Source organism: Arachis ipaensis, chromosome B7, assembly GCF_059453495.1.
Source record: "Arachis ipaensis isolate K30076 ecotype BB chromosome B7, ASM5945349v1, whole genome shotgun sequence".
NCBI classification, from domain to species: Eukaryota; Viridiplantae; Streptophyta; class Magnoliopsida; order Fabales; family Fabaceae; genus Arachis; species Arachis ipaensis.
In genome coordinates this window covers 7,433,080-7,449,262 of record NC_142442.1, presented here as the reverse complement: position 1 = coordinate 7,449,262, position 16,183 = coordinate 7,433,080, and the positions used below count along the sequence as shown (strand labels likewise).

General features: G+C 35.3%; 1 protein-coding gene across 1 annotated transcript; it reads right to left on the bottom strand.

The window, feature by feature from the left end:
* Window positions 1-4,290: 4,290 nt before the first annotated feature.
* On the bottom strand, window positions 4,291-8,740 carry LOC107606710 (uncharacterized). The gene is made up of 6 exons (XM_088494397.1): window positions 8,540-8,740; window positions 6,379-7,936; window positions 5,983-6,332; window positions 5,015-5,866; window positions 4,877-4,933; window positions 4,291-4,710 (listed from the first exon to the last, which is right to left on the bottom strand). Exons 1-6 carry the CDS (start codon window positions 8,738-8,740, stop codon window positions 4,291-4,293), a joined length of 3,438 nt encoding a protein of 1,145 aa, XP_088350523.1.
* Window positions 8,741-16,183: the final 7,443 nt, after the last annotated feature.

The following is a 16,183-nucleotide window of genomic DNA, read 5'->3' as shown; positions in this document are numbered from 1 at the left end:
AATATGTCGACGTTTCATATGTTACTATCCTTCTATTTTTTTCTATGTGCTTTCCTTTTTGCCTATATGCTTTACAAGAAAGATTCATATTACATGTCATATCATACGATCTTTTTTTAAAAATCCCACACGTGGGCTGGAGATGGATATGGAGGTGTTGCATAGCACTCCTGCTGAGACTTTAAGTTCTCATCCCTTTTCTTTTCCCATACTGTTTCCAGAGGAACATGGCACAACGGATAGAGACGACGCAGTGTCCCCCGAAGGTAACTTCTGAGTATGACCCCTTGAAGCACGCGTGGGTAGTTACGACCACTACTACCGTGCTCCAAACTATCTACTTAGATTGAGAGTTCGTGGAAAGAGAACCCCAGCTGCCCGTCGAGTCTTAGTTCATCCCACACAACGGAACCGGATATTCACTGCACAAAAAGGTGTTGGAGGAAAACCATTGGTACCTCGATTTGTGAATAACTGAAGGGTCCTGATCAAGTAGTGGTTTTCCTCCAACACCTTTTTTCGTGCAGTGAATATCCGGTTCCGTTGTGTGGGATGAACTAAGACTCGACGGGCAGCTGCGGTTCTCTTTCCACGAACTCTCGACCTAAGTAGATAGTTTGGAGCACGGTAGTAGTGGTCGTAACTACCCACGCGTGCTTCGAGGGGTCATACTCAGAAGTTACCTTCGGGTGACACTGCGTCGTCTCTATCCATTGTGTCATGTTCCTCTGGAGACAGCATGGGAAAAGAAAAGGGATGAGAACTTAAAGTCTCAGTAGGAGTGCTATGCAACACCTCCATATCTATCTCCAGCCCACGTGCGGAATTTTTAAAAAAAAGATCGTACGATATGGCATGTAATATGAATCTTTCTTGTAAAGCATATAGGCAAAAAGGAAAGCACATAGGAAAAATAGAAGGATAGTAACATATGAAACGTCGACATATTCATAAATAAATCTTAAAAAGAACATCATTATGACCAAACTTTGCCTTATACTTTCTTCTTCCTTAACTTGTAGCTTTTATGAGGGGTATTGAGCTTAAACCGGTATAAAAGGTGGGAGTCCCCTTCCCTTATCGAAGGTTCTTATCCCAAACGTTTTGGCGATCACCTTCCCTTATCGAAGGATCATCTCGATGATCACCTTCCCTTACCAAATGATCATATCGATATCTTGTCTTTGGGGTCACCTTCCCTTACCGAAGGATCATTCCCTCAGTTCAATTTACAATCAAGGTTATTTAGATATACACAAGAAAAGAGTTATATCAACAAAGACATCTTATTATATAAAATTAATGGAAGTCTCCTTCCCTTACCGAAGGTTCCCAAAAGTTTGCCGATTACCTTCCCTTACCGAAGAATCAACTCGATTATCTTGTCTTTGAGGGTCACCTTCCCTTACCGAAGGATCATTCCCTCAGTTTAATTTACAATTAGGGTTGTTTAGGCATACATAAGAAGAGATTTATGCAATAATAGATCATGCAAGAGGAGGGACATATACCATTATAAAATGAGCATGTTAAATAAGATGTTATAAGAAAGTAGGTACTCTCAACTCTAGAGGGATATTAATAATATAATGTATAAAATATCATGTAAATGTACATTATATAAAAAAAAGGATATTTTAAATAGTTGAATAAAATAGTTATAAGAGGACATGTACTCTTAACTCAAAGAAATATTATTAATCTAATGGTATAAAAGTTCATATAATTCCACATAATAAAGTAGGGGATATTAATTAGTTGAATAAAACAATTATAAGGAAACATGTACTCTTGACTCTAAAAAGATATTAATAATATAATGTATAAAATATAATCTAACTGCACATAGTAAGAATGGAGTATATCAAATACTTGAAAGTATTATAAGAAAGCATGTACCCTTGACCTTAAATTAAAGGAGTAATAATAATATAATGATATAAGAGGTCATTTAGTTGCACATAATAGAATAGGGTATATTGAACAATACATAAAAAAAAGGCACGTACTCTCAACATTAAAGGGATAATAATAATATAATGGTATAAAAGGTGATGTAAATGCACATAGAAAAATATGGGATATATATTAATGGATCAAGAGGGCATCAATGACATAATAGATAATCATGATCAATGTAGATGAAAGATGAGTAAAGGATAATTAATACCATAAGACACATGAAAGATGGTAGCCATGCATGGATGGAAGGAAATAAAATAGAGCATACTACATGCCAACATAAAAACAAGAAAAGCATAATTTCTTACTCTTCTCCTAACGCTTCTTTGAGCTTGTCTCTTGTGTTTGCACACAGAATATATTTTTTTGTAGAGAGAGAAGGAAGAGGATTAGTATCTGAGAGGAGTGATTTTCTACCTATAGGTGTACCCCTATTTATATACACTTGAGAATAGGGTAGCTGGGATAATTTTAATTTCAAACGGAGGGTAATTACTATATTCCTATTCATAAATTTAAAATTCTAAGCCTATCTCCTAACTGATTTTTAAATTTTGAATTTAATTTTATTTTTAGAAAGGATGGTTGTTGCAGAAATTATGTTATTTTTATTTTAAATATTTTATTATATTGTTGGCCACCAGCTTTTAGATTTTTTTGAAATACATATTTAATTTAACTAGTTCAATTTTTTCTTTTTGGCTTTCCAATCCATCACTAGTTATCATTAGGGATGTATACCATCCGATTCGGTTTGAAGCGGTTTTGTACATGTTGCTCCAAATTTAAAGTGGTTCGAGTTTGATCGGGAGATAAAATACAACACTCAGAAGAATACTTCAACTAAATCTGAGTCCATAGTTCAGATTATTTGACTTAATCCGGTGAGGATATATATTCTAAAATTATTGTTTTGTGTTTAAAAAGTATAATATTTTAGATTAATATATAATATTTTGTATTATTTATATGTGACTTACATATTTGGCGTTATTAGTATTGATTCGTGATTATGCTTTAATTTTAGAATTTAATTAGTATTTATTATATTTTTTTAAGTGAATTTTATCATATAAAATAATTGTTAGAGTTTTGGAGCTTCTCCTATATTCATATTGTGTAATATTAATTATAAATTAATCCATTTATTTTTAATAAAAATAATTATAAAACTAAAAAAGAAATACAAAGATGCATAAAATTATTATTAAAGGCCCAATTTTTGTTTGATGTAATTGTGGCATGAATGTGTATAAATTTCATCAAGTCTAGAATTGGATTAGGGTATAAAAAATATGCCCGATATATATTTAATTAAGGCTATATCTAGATCAAGACAAACTCGATTTCATCCGACCTACGTACACCCCTGGCTATCATCATTCAATAAAGCTAGGTGGCCAATGCAAATGATTTTTCAACCAAATTTCACTTATTATTATTTTTTTCTTATTAGATTTTTTTATCCATTTTTATTATCATCATTATCTCTCCCTCTTTTATATATTCAGTAACTTAGTTCATAAATTTTTTAAAAACCACATATTTAATACATTGACCTCCAACAAACAATTCGCATACAAAATTTTTGTACTATGTACAAAATTTTCTATGCTATATCGATAATTTATGTATTATGTGCAAAATTTATGTGCTATGTATAAAATTTTTTGTACTATATCAATAAATTTTTGTACTCAACCAACAAAAATTTTTGTGTCGAAGAAGCACAGAAAAGAAGCGAGTGACGCATTTGCATTTTTTTTGTCGGACTTGCATTGTGCCAACTTGATTAGACTTGGTTACAAAAACGCATATGTGTAACATTACCGATTTTCTTTATGAATAGCAAAATCAATCCCCTAAAAAAATAATCTCATGATATGATATTAGAACTTCTGTAATAAAAAAATTTAGAGTTTAAAGACAAATAAAAATTAAAAAAAGTATTAAAAAATTTACATAAATTAATAAAAGAAAATTTTTGTGTGAAAAGACATATTAAAAAAGATATAATTATTTATATACTATATTTTACCGGATTCAATTTTTTGAAAAAATAATTTTTTTTAAAAAAATATCGTTAGGGCTAAACCAAAGATTCTAGTTTTTTTTTTGTCAGGGATCCAGACCAAAAAGGCCCAGACCCAAAAAACAGCAAGCCCAGTCCAACAAGACATCAACCCTGCACCTAAGTTAGCCAAGAGTGGAGCTCCCTCCTAGCAGCAGCTTTCTCCTAGCAACTTGCAGTCACATGAATAAATGGAAATTGTGCATAGTAGCGTTTGGCTGATACCGGTGCTATTGTATCCCTATTTAGTAGGCTTGCTATCGAGAAAACATTATCCCAAAAACTAGAAGATGCATGAACTGCTGTGCAACTAAAAATTGTGAAAGCCCTGAAGGAATATCGAAACCTCTATGCCGTGCAACATCGCTTGGCCAACAGAATGATATATCCTGAGTCTTTAAAGTTCTTAATGTTGTATGGATTAGCTCTTTGTAGATCAATGGCTCTTCGCGGAGGGTTTGGTGATACTCCCCTGGATGAAAGATGTGCTTAAAGATGAAGCATACAACAGAGCTTTTCCATCCGAAGCCACAGCAAGGACGTCTCCGTGAACACCCTCCAGCACTCAGCAGCTCAAGTTGCGATCTCGATAGGTTGCCGAAGCTGTAACCGCAGCTGACCCACATCAGGAACACCAATCTTCGTGGCCACATTACCTTGGGATGCATGCGGACCCACTGCCATAGATCAGACAAAATCAAAGACGGATTGTGACTCAATGAAACTCAACCTTCTTCCCTTACTACTACCGATCTATCAAGTCTTCTCTCACTCTTTGGAACAGTGCCAGAACACCCAAATCCAAACAAGGAAGGTAATGAACCAGCAAATATGCTGTATCACCGTCTCCCCAGGATGGAAGTCCCAAAATGCATAACCAAAATACCTCAAAATTTCAACCTACATACAAAATAAATTCCTTTATGATTCAATTGATTCATCGCCAATCCAAAACAAATTACATGCTCATGATCTGTTTGCCATTTGCAGTGACATGTCGTTCTCTCTTTTCAAAATGTTCGTGATGGTTTGCGGCTTGCACCTGAGCCAATCCTGTTGAAGAGAACCGTCGGCTGAAAGCTTGGCTACTTCATGCACTAAGGCATTCCCGTCTCTAGGAACCCAGGTAAACCCACAATTTGAGATATGTCGTGCTAAATCCAAAATGTCATCCAAAATAACTTGAATTTCTGCAATTGATGCCTTTGATTTTAGAGCTTGGATGAGAATCAAACTGTCAGATTCAAAAATAATTCTTTTCAATTGAAAGTTTTTTGCTATTATTAGTGCTACTCTAACCGCTAAGGCTTCCGCAACTAAAGGCGAGGTGGCCGCTATTTTAAAGTTTGAGGCTGTGAGAAGATTTCCAGCGTAGTCTCTGAATACTGCTGCTGTTGCTCCTCCAGAAAGGGCTGCAAGAAACGCTGCATCAACATTGCACTTAATCCACCCTGGCAGTGGCGGTCTCCAGGTAACCCTTCTAACTGTCCTTCTATCATTAACAAAACTTTTTGCTGGTTCTTCTGCCATTTCTGCAAATTCTGTTTCTATTTGCTTAGCCTTATAGATTACTAATAAAGGATTAGGTTTGGACCTCTGATGCACTGCATGATTTCTTGCTTTCCACACCTCCCATGCCAAAAAACCAACCTTGCTAATACATAGCTCATAATCAGTTCCTGTACACGCCTTCATATTTTTGAAAAGATCCATAATCCATTTTCCAAAAGATGAGACTGTATGAGCCGTAGGACAACACTGAACTTGAGCTCCAAACCACGCAGCCCTTGTCCAGGGGCAAAGCAGCAGTGCATGCTCAGTGGACTCTGGTTCCTGTAAACAAATAGCACAGATAGGAGTGTTAGAAATTTTTTATTATAAAGGTTTTGAAAAACTGGTAATATGTTATGTGAGGCCCGCCATAAAAAGGTTCTGATCTTTTGAGGCACTTTTAAATTCCAAATGTCCCTCCATAAGTCCTTGAAGTCATCACTGGTTAATGGGCTATTGCTATTACCAATACTCTGCTCTCTCCTGGCAACATGATATCCCGTCTTAACGGTGTACTTCCCATCTGTTTTAAAAGGCCAACTAAACTTGTCTTCTCTACTAATAACACTTACCGGGGTTCTAATGATCTTTCCTATAATACCTCCATCAAAATGTTTCCTTAACTCGTTAATATTCCACCCCTGTCCTTCAGTAATTAGCTCCTTTACAAAAGTGACGGCATGATTCATAACCTGAGGACTCTTCTGCTTGTTCAAAATCCAATTATCTTCCTGGATTCTCACTTTCTCTCCATTTCCAATCAACCATCTCACATTTATCAAAAGAAAACTTACCTTGCACAATACTTTTCCAGATCCAAGATGCTCCCCTGCCTGCCTTGGTTACTTTAAAATCCTCATTCGGAAAATATACAGCCTTAAGCACCTGAACCCACACCGCATTAGGGCATTCAAACATTCTCCATGCCTGTTTTGCCAAGTGTGCAATATTTTGACTATAAAAATCCTTAAAACCAATTCCTCCCTCCCTTTTGCTAGCACAAATCTTATCCCAAATCCTCCAATAAATACCCCTATCCTTACCAGTAGAAGCCCACCAAAATTTAGCCACTTTTTTACTGAGACGGTGACAAAAACCTTTAGGAAAGAGGACAACATTCATAGCATAGGCAGGTATCACTTGAATAACCGACTTAATGAGAACCTCTCTCCCAGACTGACTAAGGAGTTTTTCTTTCCACCCTCGAAGCTTATCAGACACTCGCTCCTCAATCCACCTCAGAGCTTCATTCTTAGATCTGCCCCATTGAGCTGGAAGACCAAGATACTTACCTGGTTTATCCCAGGCAGGCAACCCTAATATCTCTTCTATTTCTACTCTATTTCTGATCGGAATCTGATTGCCGAACGTAATCCCAGACTTGTCAACATTTATTCGCTGCCCCGAGACTTCCGTATACATATTTATAGTAGTTATGAGATGATAAATCTCCTCTGCACTATCCTTCGAGAAAATAATGCAGTCATCCGCAAAGAGGATATGAGAAATGGCTGGGGCGGTAGGGGCAATTCTAACACCAGAGATTCTACCCTCTTCTGTAGCTTTATCCATAAGGATAGTGAAAACTTCAGCTGCTATGATAAACAGGTATGGCGTTAGGGGATCTCCCTGCCTTAGTCCCCTCTGTGGCACAAAACTTTTTGACAAAATACCATTGATCTTGATTCTATAAGTGACCTGTAAGACACAACTCATAATCATTTTAACCCAGTGCGGATTAAACCTAAAGGCTTTTAGAGTAGCTTCTAGAAATGACCACTCAACCCTGTTGTAAGCTTTGTTCATATCAATCTTAACAGCTAAGTTCCTGGAAGCCTGCTGCCCTCTTTTATTTAAAGCGTGAAACATTTCCTGCACTATCACCATGTTATTTTGAATGAGGCATCCTCCCACAAAAGCACTCTGTATAGGTGAGATAATCGTATCTATTAGTCTTCTAAGCCTAATAACCAATACCTTGGAAACGATCTTATATATAAAGTTACAACAACTAATCGGTCGAAGTTGATTCAGAGTTTCTGGATAATTGACCTTAGGAACCAAGACTATAATAGTATCTCCGATGCTACTTGGTAGGATCCCTTCCTGAAAGAAACTCTTAACAGCTTCACAAACCTCTTTCTCGATAATTGCCCAATGCTTTTGAAAAAATAAACCATTTAATCCATCTGGACCTGGTGCCTTAGGACTTCCAAGGCTGAAAGTAGCTTCCTTAATTTCCTGATCAGGGACCTCTTTCATAAGCTCTCGATTCATATTGTCAGTCACTCTAATAGGGATTTTGCCAATGCATTCAGACATAGCAAGGTTATCTGAAGCTTTAAACAGATTCTGAAAATGAAGTACTGCCAGATTAAGTATATCGTTCTCCCCACACACCTATTCTCCACTAATATCCTTCAGTTTCTCAATCCTATTCCTGTCCCTACGTTGAATGGTAGATGCATGGAAAAAATTAGTATTCTTATCACCAAATTTCAGCCATTTCACTCTATATCTTTGACCCCAAAACTTTTCCTCTTATTTCCACAGTCTAGTAATCTCCACTTTCATAGCATTAATTTCCTGTTGTTGCCTATCCGAGTACTCGCTTTCCTCTGCTTGTTTAAGACTATGCAAAAGTTTTTGTATTTCGACATCAGCCCTCTTAAAGTTAACCTTACTCCATTTGGCCAAATCCTGCTTACAATTATTCATCCTTCGAGTTAAGGTTGAATGGTCAACCGTACTATTACAAACACTATTCCATCCTCTCCTTATGACGTTACCACAATCAACATGGTCTGTCCAAAAAGCCTCAAATTTAAAGCATCTGCTCCTTAGTCCCCTGGGTTTAACATTGAGAACTAAAGGCGTATGATCAGAACTAATAGCTGGTAAGGCTGAAAGAGTGGCATGTTGGAAAGCTCTTCTTCATTCCCAATTAGCAAGTACTCTATCTATCCTTTCTTTAGTAACAAAACCATTTCTTGGGTTACTAAACCATGTGTACTTTGACCCTTGTAACTCCAAGTCCATGAGAGCATTCTTATCTACAAAACATCTGAACGCTTTAACCTGACTAGTCGGTTTTGGATGCAAACCAACTTTCTCATGTTGTGCAATTACATCATTGAAGTCGCCAATGAAAACCATGGTACATCCAGATTATTATTAGCATAAGTTAACTCTTTCCATAACTCCTTTCTTCTCTTGTGATCGGGATGGCCATAAACAAAAATTCCTTCCCAATCTCTATCATTAGCAGTGCTGATCTGAGATTTAATAAAGTTTTCACACCAAGTATAAACATTAATATGTACATTACTTTTCCAAAAAAGACACAGCCCCCCGGACAACTCCCGGGATTCAACACAAAACATATTGTCAAAGCCTAACTTTCTCCTAATCCTAACACAAGTAAGATTGCTAGCTTTAGTCTCCATAAGGAACAAAACGGATGGCCTGAGGGATTTACAAATATTTCTTAGTTCAGATACTGTCGAAGGGGCCGCCATCCCCCGATAGTTCCAGCTAACAACAATCATGGCTGCTGGTGGGGCATGATAAGGCCCGCCTCCTCAGCCATAACTGTTCCAGCTTCATTTTTAAGCTTCTTACCTGGTTTCTCCATTCTTAGCTGTTCGTCATCCTCCGCCTTGTCTACATAGACTGGTAGGCTGTATATGTCCCTTTTCCTTTTAGAGTTCAGATCCAACCCCATATTAAAAGCCAGCTCCAACACATGTTGATTGTCATTCCTCTGCTCCGACACAGCAGCAAGCTCCTCATCCATGTCTTGCTTCTCCTCAGCTAGTTCGACGTAATATTCCTCCCCATTCTCCATGCGTTGAATCATGGTTCTACCAGCTGCAGTAATGACTCTCTTTATTTTTGGTTTTTTCCTGTAGCTCCACAACTGACCTGTGCCATGCTTTACGATTCGTGTCTCCATCTCTGAGTGCTTATTGATTGCCATATTGCCATGTTGATTAGTCTGGGCCTCTTTCTTGCCAAAAAGCTTCTCCAATTCTTCCCTGATTGTTAACTTTTTGGGGTTCCCCCAAGTAGCTTCCTCCACTTGATGGCGTTCACAACAATCCTCCATCTGCTTAGGCTCAACAAAATGCACCTCATCTAGCCCTATCTTGATACCAAAAGGTTGGCACTTCGTGCTCTCGCTGACTTCAAGATGCTCTTGACGCCCTTCTTTAAAACTCTGAAGATTACAAGGTCCAGAAGCCTCCTGCTCCATAGAGAGTGTAGCATTGGGCCAAGTGCACAATTAAACTCACCTATCTCTTGGAGCTTACCTTTACCTTTCCTGACATCAGCTTTAGCGGTTGCAAAATTGTCACCCCTTCTCAAAGCTTTGCCATCTGAAGACACATGTTTGAAAAACAAATTTTCTGAGACCTTTTCAACACACTGTCTAGATCCCTGGCTTTCCCTACCTAACCCCATCTGTTGCTCAGTATTTGCATTGAGATTTCTCTGAAACCCTACTTCTAGTCCCCTGCCCGTAGCACTCTCTTCTGCCACGTGTTCCTTCATACACTCCATTCTTACTCGCACCCCCTCACAATCCTGGTTAGCAGTAGTCCATTCCCTGTTCAGTTCCTTGGAACCCTGCTCTGTTCCCCTGGCTGAGATGACCCTAGCTCGATTCACCCCCAAACCCAGCCCATACCTTGGTTTCATATGATCCCAGCTAGCCATTGCCATTGGATTCCTACATTCCTTCTTAGCATGACCCAGAATTTCACAATTCAAACAGTAACTGTCCTGGATCCTCTCATACTTGAAGTCAACCCAAATAGTTTGACGATTTTGTGTTGCTAACAAGAAACCAGTTGGCATAGGTTTAGTGATATTCATTGTTACCCTTACCCTCAAGAACGTTCTCTGTAGTGTATCATGCAATCTGGGATTTTCTGTTTCCATCACAGTTCCTATTTTGTTACCAATAATTTCTGCTGTTTTTCTTGTTATATAATTAAGTGGAAGTCTGTGTATTTGTACCCATAATTCCATATACCTATGATCTACTTCATTGACTGACTCTCATCCATTCCATATCTGTAGGTTAAGAAGACTCCCTCGAATACTCCAGGGCCCTTCGTTGCGTATTTGGATCCCTTTCCGCACATCCTTGAAGCTGATGAGCATTTTATTCCTGCCGACATTGGAGATGGCTACTCCATTCGGATGACCCCAAATTCCCAGAAGAGCTGCCTTGCAACTGTTGAAGCTAAGTTCTTTGTCCGAAAGAATCTTCCCACCATATTCAAAATTTCAGGAACAAAGCTGTCATCCTCTTCTGGGCTGATAGAAATAAATTTTCCATCAACAGATTGCTCCTCATTGTAGGCCATATGTAATACTGTGAGAATAAGAGAAAGAAACTAGAAATAAGAATAAAGATGTGGACAATAAGCGAGTAAGCAGAAAACCTTTATTTCAGGAAACACTCTATATAAGAGAAGAGTTCTCCATGAGAGAGATAAGACGGTTCAACAAAGATTTTAGTTTGACCATGAGAAAGGAAAAAAAAATTGTTTGGTTCAAAGCCCCTTTCTCATCGAATTTCTTGATATTTCTAAACCACATAAGGACTATAGAAAAAGTAAAATAAAATAGCTCAATGCACCTTTTGTTTTTTGTTCCTTTTGTTCTTTACTCAAACTAAAATAAACCAAGACATTAATAACAAAGTCCACGTTCCATGTATATGTGTAAATAAATTAAGGAGCTAATGGGCAGTGTGGTGTACCATGTGAGCTTTAATTTGTTGCAAGCAATATATTGAGTATTGACCTTTTCAAAGAAAGCATGAAGAATCTACCATACTAGGAAAGGCCTAAAAGAAAATTAAACAAGTAAATTAAAGCCTAATAGTCATGATGATGAATATAAACTAAGTTTTGTGCATCAATTTACTATATAATAATATAGCTGTATATTCTTTATATATACACACTAGTATGAAAAATACTAAATTTAACTTGGTGCATTTAAATAATTTTTTTTTGAAATAAAAAAACTCAACACAACAAGGTGGAGTATCAATGTCTCAAAAAAAAAGTACTAAACAAATAAAATAAACTAATTCTTAATCATCTTCGACAAAAGCCATCAACAACCCAAAAAATTAAATATCACTCCACTCTTTGTAACTCTTAATCGACCTGTTGACTACTCCTGTAACACCTGTAATGAGGACAAGTGTGATACTGCGTGTCAAGATGAAGCAATAACTTGATCAACGTGTAAGTTTGTTAGAGTGCCTCTGGTTTAGTTTGTTAGAGTCTTATGCATGTATAAGTTTGTTGGTCCAGCTGTAATTAGTTAGTGATTAGTTTCGGAGAGTTTGTTAGAGTCTTGTGTGAGTCTTGTGGTTTAATCTCTCTTATATAAGGCATGTCAGATTATTGTTGAACTCAAGCTTAATTCACATTTTCAATACACAATTCTTCTACGTTTCTGATTCATGCTCTCTTTTCTAAAACACTTTCACTCTCTAATTCTCTTCATGGTATGATAGAGCCACTGGTTCTGCATCCATGACCAACGCTATTATTCCTTTATAATTTTCTTCAAACACCTTCTCCTATCTAATCTTAGACAAGCTTGATGAAAACACCCACCGTTCCTGGCAGTAGTTAGCTTTACATGTCATTAATGAAAATAACTTAGGAGATCACCTGATTGAAGAGAAAATTCCAGCACAATTTGATAGTGAAGCATTGAAACAAGCTGGTACAAAATCTGAGCAATACAAATCATGAAAGCTCAAGGATCATCAATTGATGACATGGTTACTCACCTCCTTGGATCCCTCATTCAAGAATAGAATGCTTGATTGTCACTTTGCTTATCAAGTTTGGAACAGAATCAATGACTATTTCTTCCAGATCTCGAAGATAAGGGTTCAGCAACTGAAGGCACAACTCAAGAACATCAAAATGCATAGATTGACTGCTACAGAATATCTTCAAAGAATCTGCAAGGTAGTTGATGCCCTCGCTAGTATCGGACATCTTCTTTCATTAGATGAGCATATCACTGCTATTACTGATAGCGTCAGTGAAGAGTATGCCATATACATTTCATTAATCATGACAAGATCTGGTGCAATTTCACTAATTGAGGCAGAAGGCTTGCTTCTGGCACATGAGGATATGTATGAAAGGTTAGAAAATCTCAACTTGGCCCTCTTGTGCAAGCTAATTTTACAAATCCTACTCAAATCGGAAGAGAAAATTTTTGTGGAACTTCACAGCCAAGAAGAGGTCGCGGTTCAAGATTTTTCAGAGGTGGACGAAATTCAAATCAAGACTCGCGCCCTCAATGCCAAGTTTGTGGCAAACATGGTCACATTGCTCTTTTATGTTTTCATATATTTGATCAAGCATTTCAAGCCAATTCAGGTCCCTCAGCCACCTCTCAATCTTCATCAACCCTGCCACCACCTTCTACCTTCCACAATTCTCGAGCTTACCTTGCCACTCCTACATCTCTCTTAGATTCTGCTTGGTTCCCTGACATTGGTGCAAGCCGTCATGTGACAGCCGATTCATCAAATTTCTTGACAACCTCAGAATATAATTGTCCTGATCAAATCCTCTTGGGTAATGGTTCAGGTACAAAGATTTCTAATGTTGGTTCATCTTTTCTTGTTTCTTTAGATAATCATGATGCATTTATTTTGAATAATCTATTGCATGCTCCTGATATAGCCCAGAATTTTGTTAGTGTCTAAAGGTTTGCAGTTGATAATGATGTTTATTTTGAGTTTCATGCTAATGTGTTCTATGTAAAATCTCAGGGAACTCACAAAATTCTGCTCAAGGGAGCTCCTAGGCATGGCGTTTATAAATTTGAAAATGTGGTTGTTACAAAAAATAATCAATCAGCTCCTATTTCAGCTTCTAATTTTCCTAAAGCTTTTGTTGCTAAATGTAATGAGTATTCCTTATGGCATAAAAGGCTTGCACATCCAGTCTCAAAAACTGTAATATCTGTGATGGAAAATCCTGTAATCTGTCTCCACCTACATTAAATTCAATAAAGACACCACTTTGTGATTCTTGTTATATGGCTAAAATGCATTTATTCTTTTTTCAATTAGATTCATATAATTATACTACTCCTTTAGAGATGGTTTACACTGACATTTGGGGCCAGCCCCTGTTACCTCTTATCATGATTTTCGATACTATATTACTTTTATTGATTGCTTTACTTGATATACTTCAATTTTCTTACTCAGAATTAAATTTTAAGCTTTGGCAACATTTTTACAATTCAAAGCACAGATGAAAAATTACACTAGTTTAAGAATTAAGAGTTTACAGTCAGATTATAAAAGGGAGTATCTTTCTAATTCAAGTCAGGCCCTAGCATAAATTCGGATACTAGTAATCTAGCTACCTGTTTTTTAATTCTTGAAAATTCTGTCATTCCTTTTCAATCAAATGCTCCAAATGATAACAATGAAACCAAACTCACTAATATTATCCATATATAATGCTCTTCTACTAAAACTGAATTTCGTATTGTGAAGCAGAAATTATTTAGGTGCAGAATCTCTTACAAGAATTAAACATTAAGCTCCATACTAGAATATACTGTAATAATATGAGTGTAGTTTTGTTGATAGCTAATTCTATACTTGATAATAAAATAAAATATTTTCAGCTAAATATTTAGTTTATTGTTAGAAAAAAACAAAGTCAAAACAAGAGCTTGCAAGTGGTGCACATACTTGAAATTGAGCTTTGACAAAATTTTTGTTATCAGCAACTTTTGAGAGGTTAAAACTCAAGTTTATATTAGAGTTATCCCAAAGTCCAACTTAAAATTGAAGAAGGTATTAAGATAGATGACAACTGTGTAAATCAAGATTCTGTCAAAAAGCAATTAGAAGCTCTTAACTAACTCTAGCAGCTTCTACAGTGTAGTAGTAATCTCCTATGTTTGTGTATATAAAGGCTTTTGGTCTAGTGGGTATGTAATTAAAAAATAGAAGTAATATATTATCTGTCAATTTATTACTAACAATAATTAATTATTATATTTTAAATATATATAAAGAGATACATCTAGAAAATATATTTATAAAGACATTTATATTAAATACAGTTATAAAAAAATATTTTTATTAGACACATCTACGAAGACACTTCTATTAAACACAATTATAAATAAGAATTGACAAAAATTAGCAAAAATGCTGTTAGTAACGTAACGAGACCGTTAAAAAATTAAGGGATTACAATGCATTATATTATTAGATATTAGAGAAAAAGCAAGGGCATAATAAAATGCTATTTAAGTCGTATAAGACTTTACCTGTGCTGGTTACCAGCCGTTGAAATTGAAGGCACATATGATTCCACTACGAGTCACTAAATCAAAATGAAGAATTTGAAAATATAGCCCTTCGTTACAGAATAAAATAAAGAATAAAAGGTTCAAAGAACAGGAGTTTATCTTGGTCACAAACAATTTACTGAGAACTCTTTTTTCAAATGACTTTAAGAGATTATTATTAAAAATAAAAGCATTTCTATTTTAATTTTAAAGCAGTTATAAACGAATTAGAACTGGTGACCCTCTAATTAAGCCTGAACATCTTGTACGTAATCACTAAATCAATATATATGTTAAATATATATTCCTATTCGCAAAAACTAATTGATAGCTAATTTTTGGAATATATATAACAATTTGAATACATAGTGTAAAAGATTATGAATGATATGATGTTAATATATTTAAACAATAGGCTATGATTGCTACATTCGAATCGAATAAGAGTTAAAATTGACTAATAATATTGATAGAATTTTAATTATATCTAATAAATTATGACCAAGTTTAATATTAGTTAATAAGTTTAGTCAAAATAAAATGCATATATTTAAAAGAAATTAAACTAATTTCTGAAACTTTTTTTAGCACATTATATTTATATGATTTTAAAATTTTCACTTAATCTTTCATTGATTTATATTTGTTTTTTCAATTTTTATGATGATCACTTTATCTTCAACTATCAGCCTTATTTAGATATGGCTACATATATAACCAAGGTTCTAAAACTGAACAAGCTATCGGATTGATAGAGTTAAAAATTAAAAAATTCAATCGAAATTAAATTCCAAATTAAACTGGATATATAAAAAAATATATTAATGTATAGAATATATTTTTTGAAAAAATAATTTTTGTTATGATTTATTATTTTTAAATTAATTAATCATTAAAAAATTATCACCAATTCAACTGGCTAATCAATGTTTTTACTAATTTTTATGGTTTTTGACCAATTCTCTATCATGCCATTTTATCTTAAATTGATCAATCTGATCGGTGATTTTTTATTAAAAAATTTAGAAACCAACTATCATATAAGCCAATTAAATTAATCTCTTTTTATTTTTTATTTTAAAATTTGAAAAATTAGGTTAGTGAAATTTTTTTTATAACGGATCTATTTTTAGCTAATTAATTAAAATTAGCGTCATTTTTAATTAGTTTTTTAACAAAACTAATTTTTAATTAACCAGATCAAATCAATTGGTTCAGTTTAAT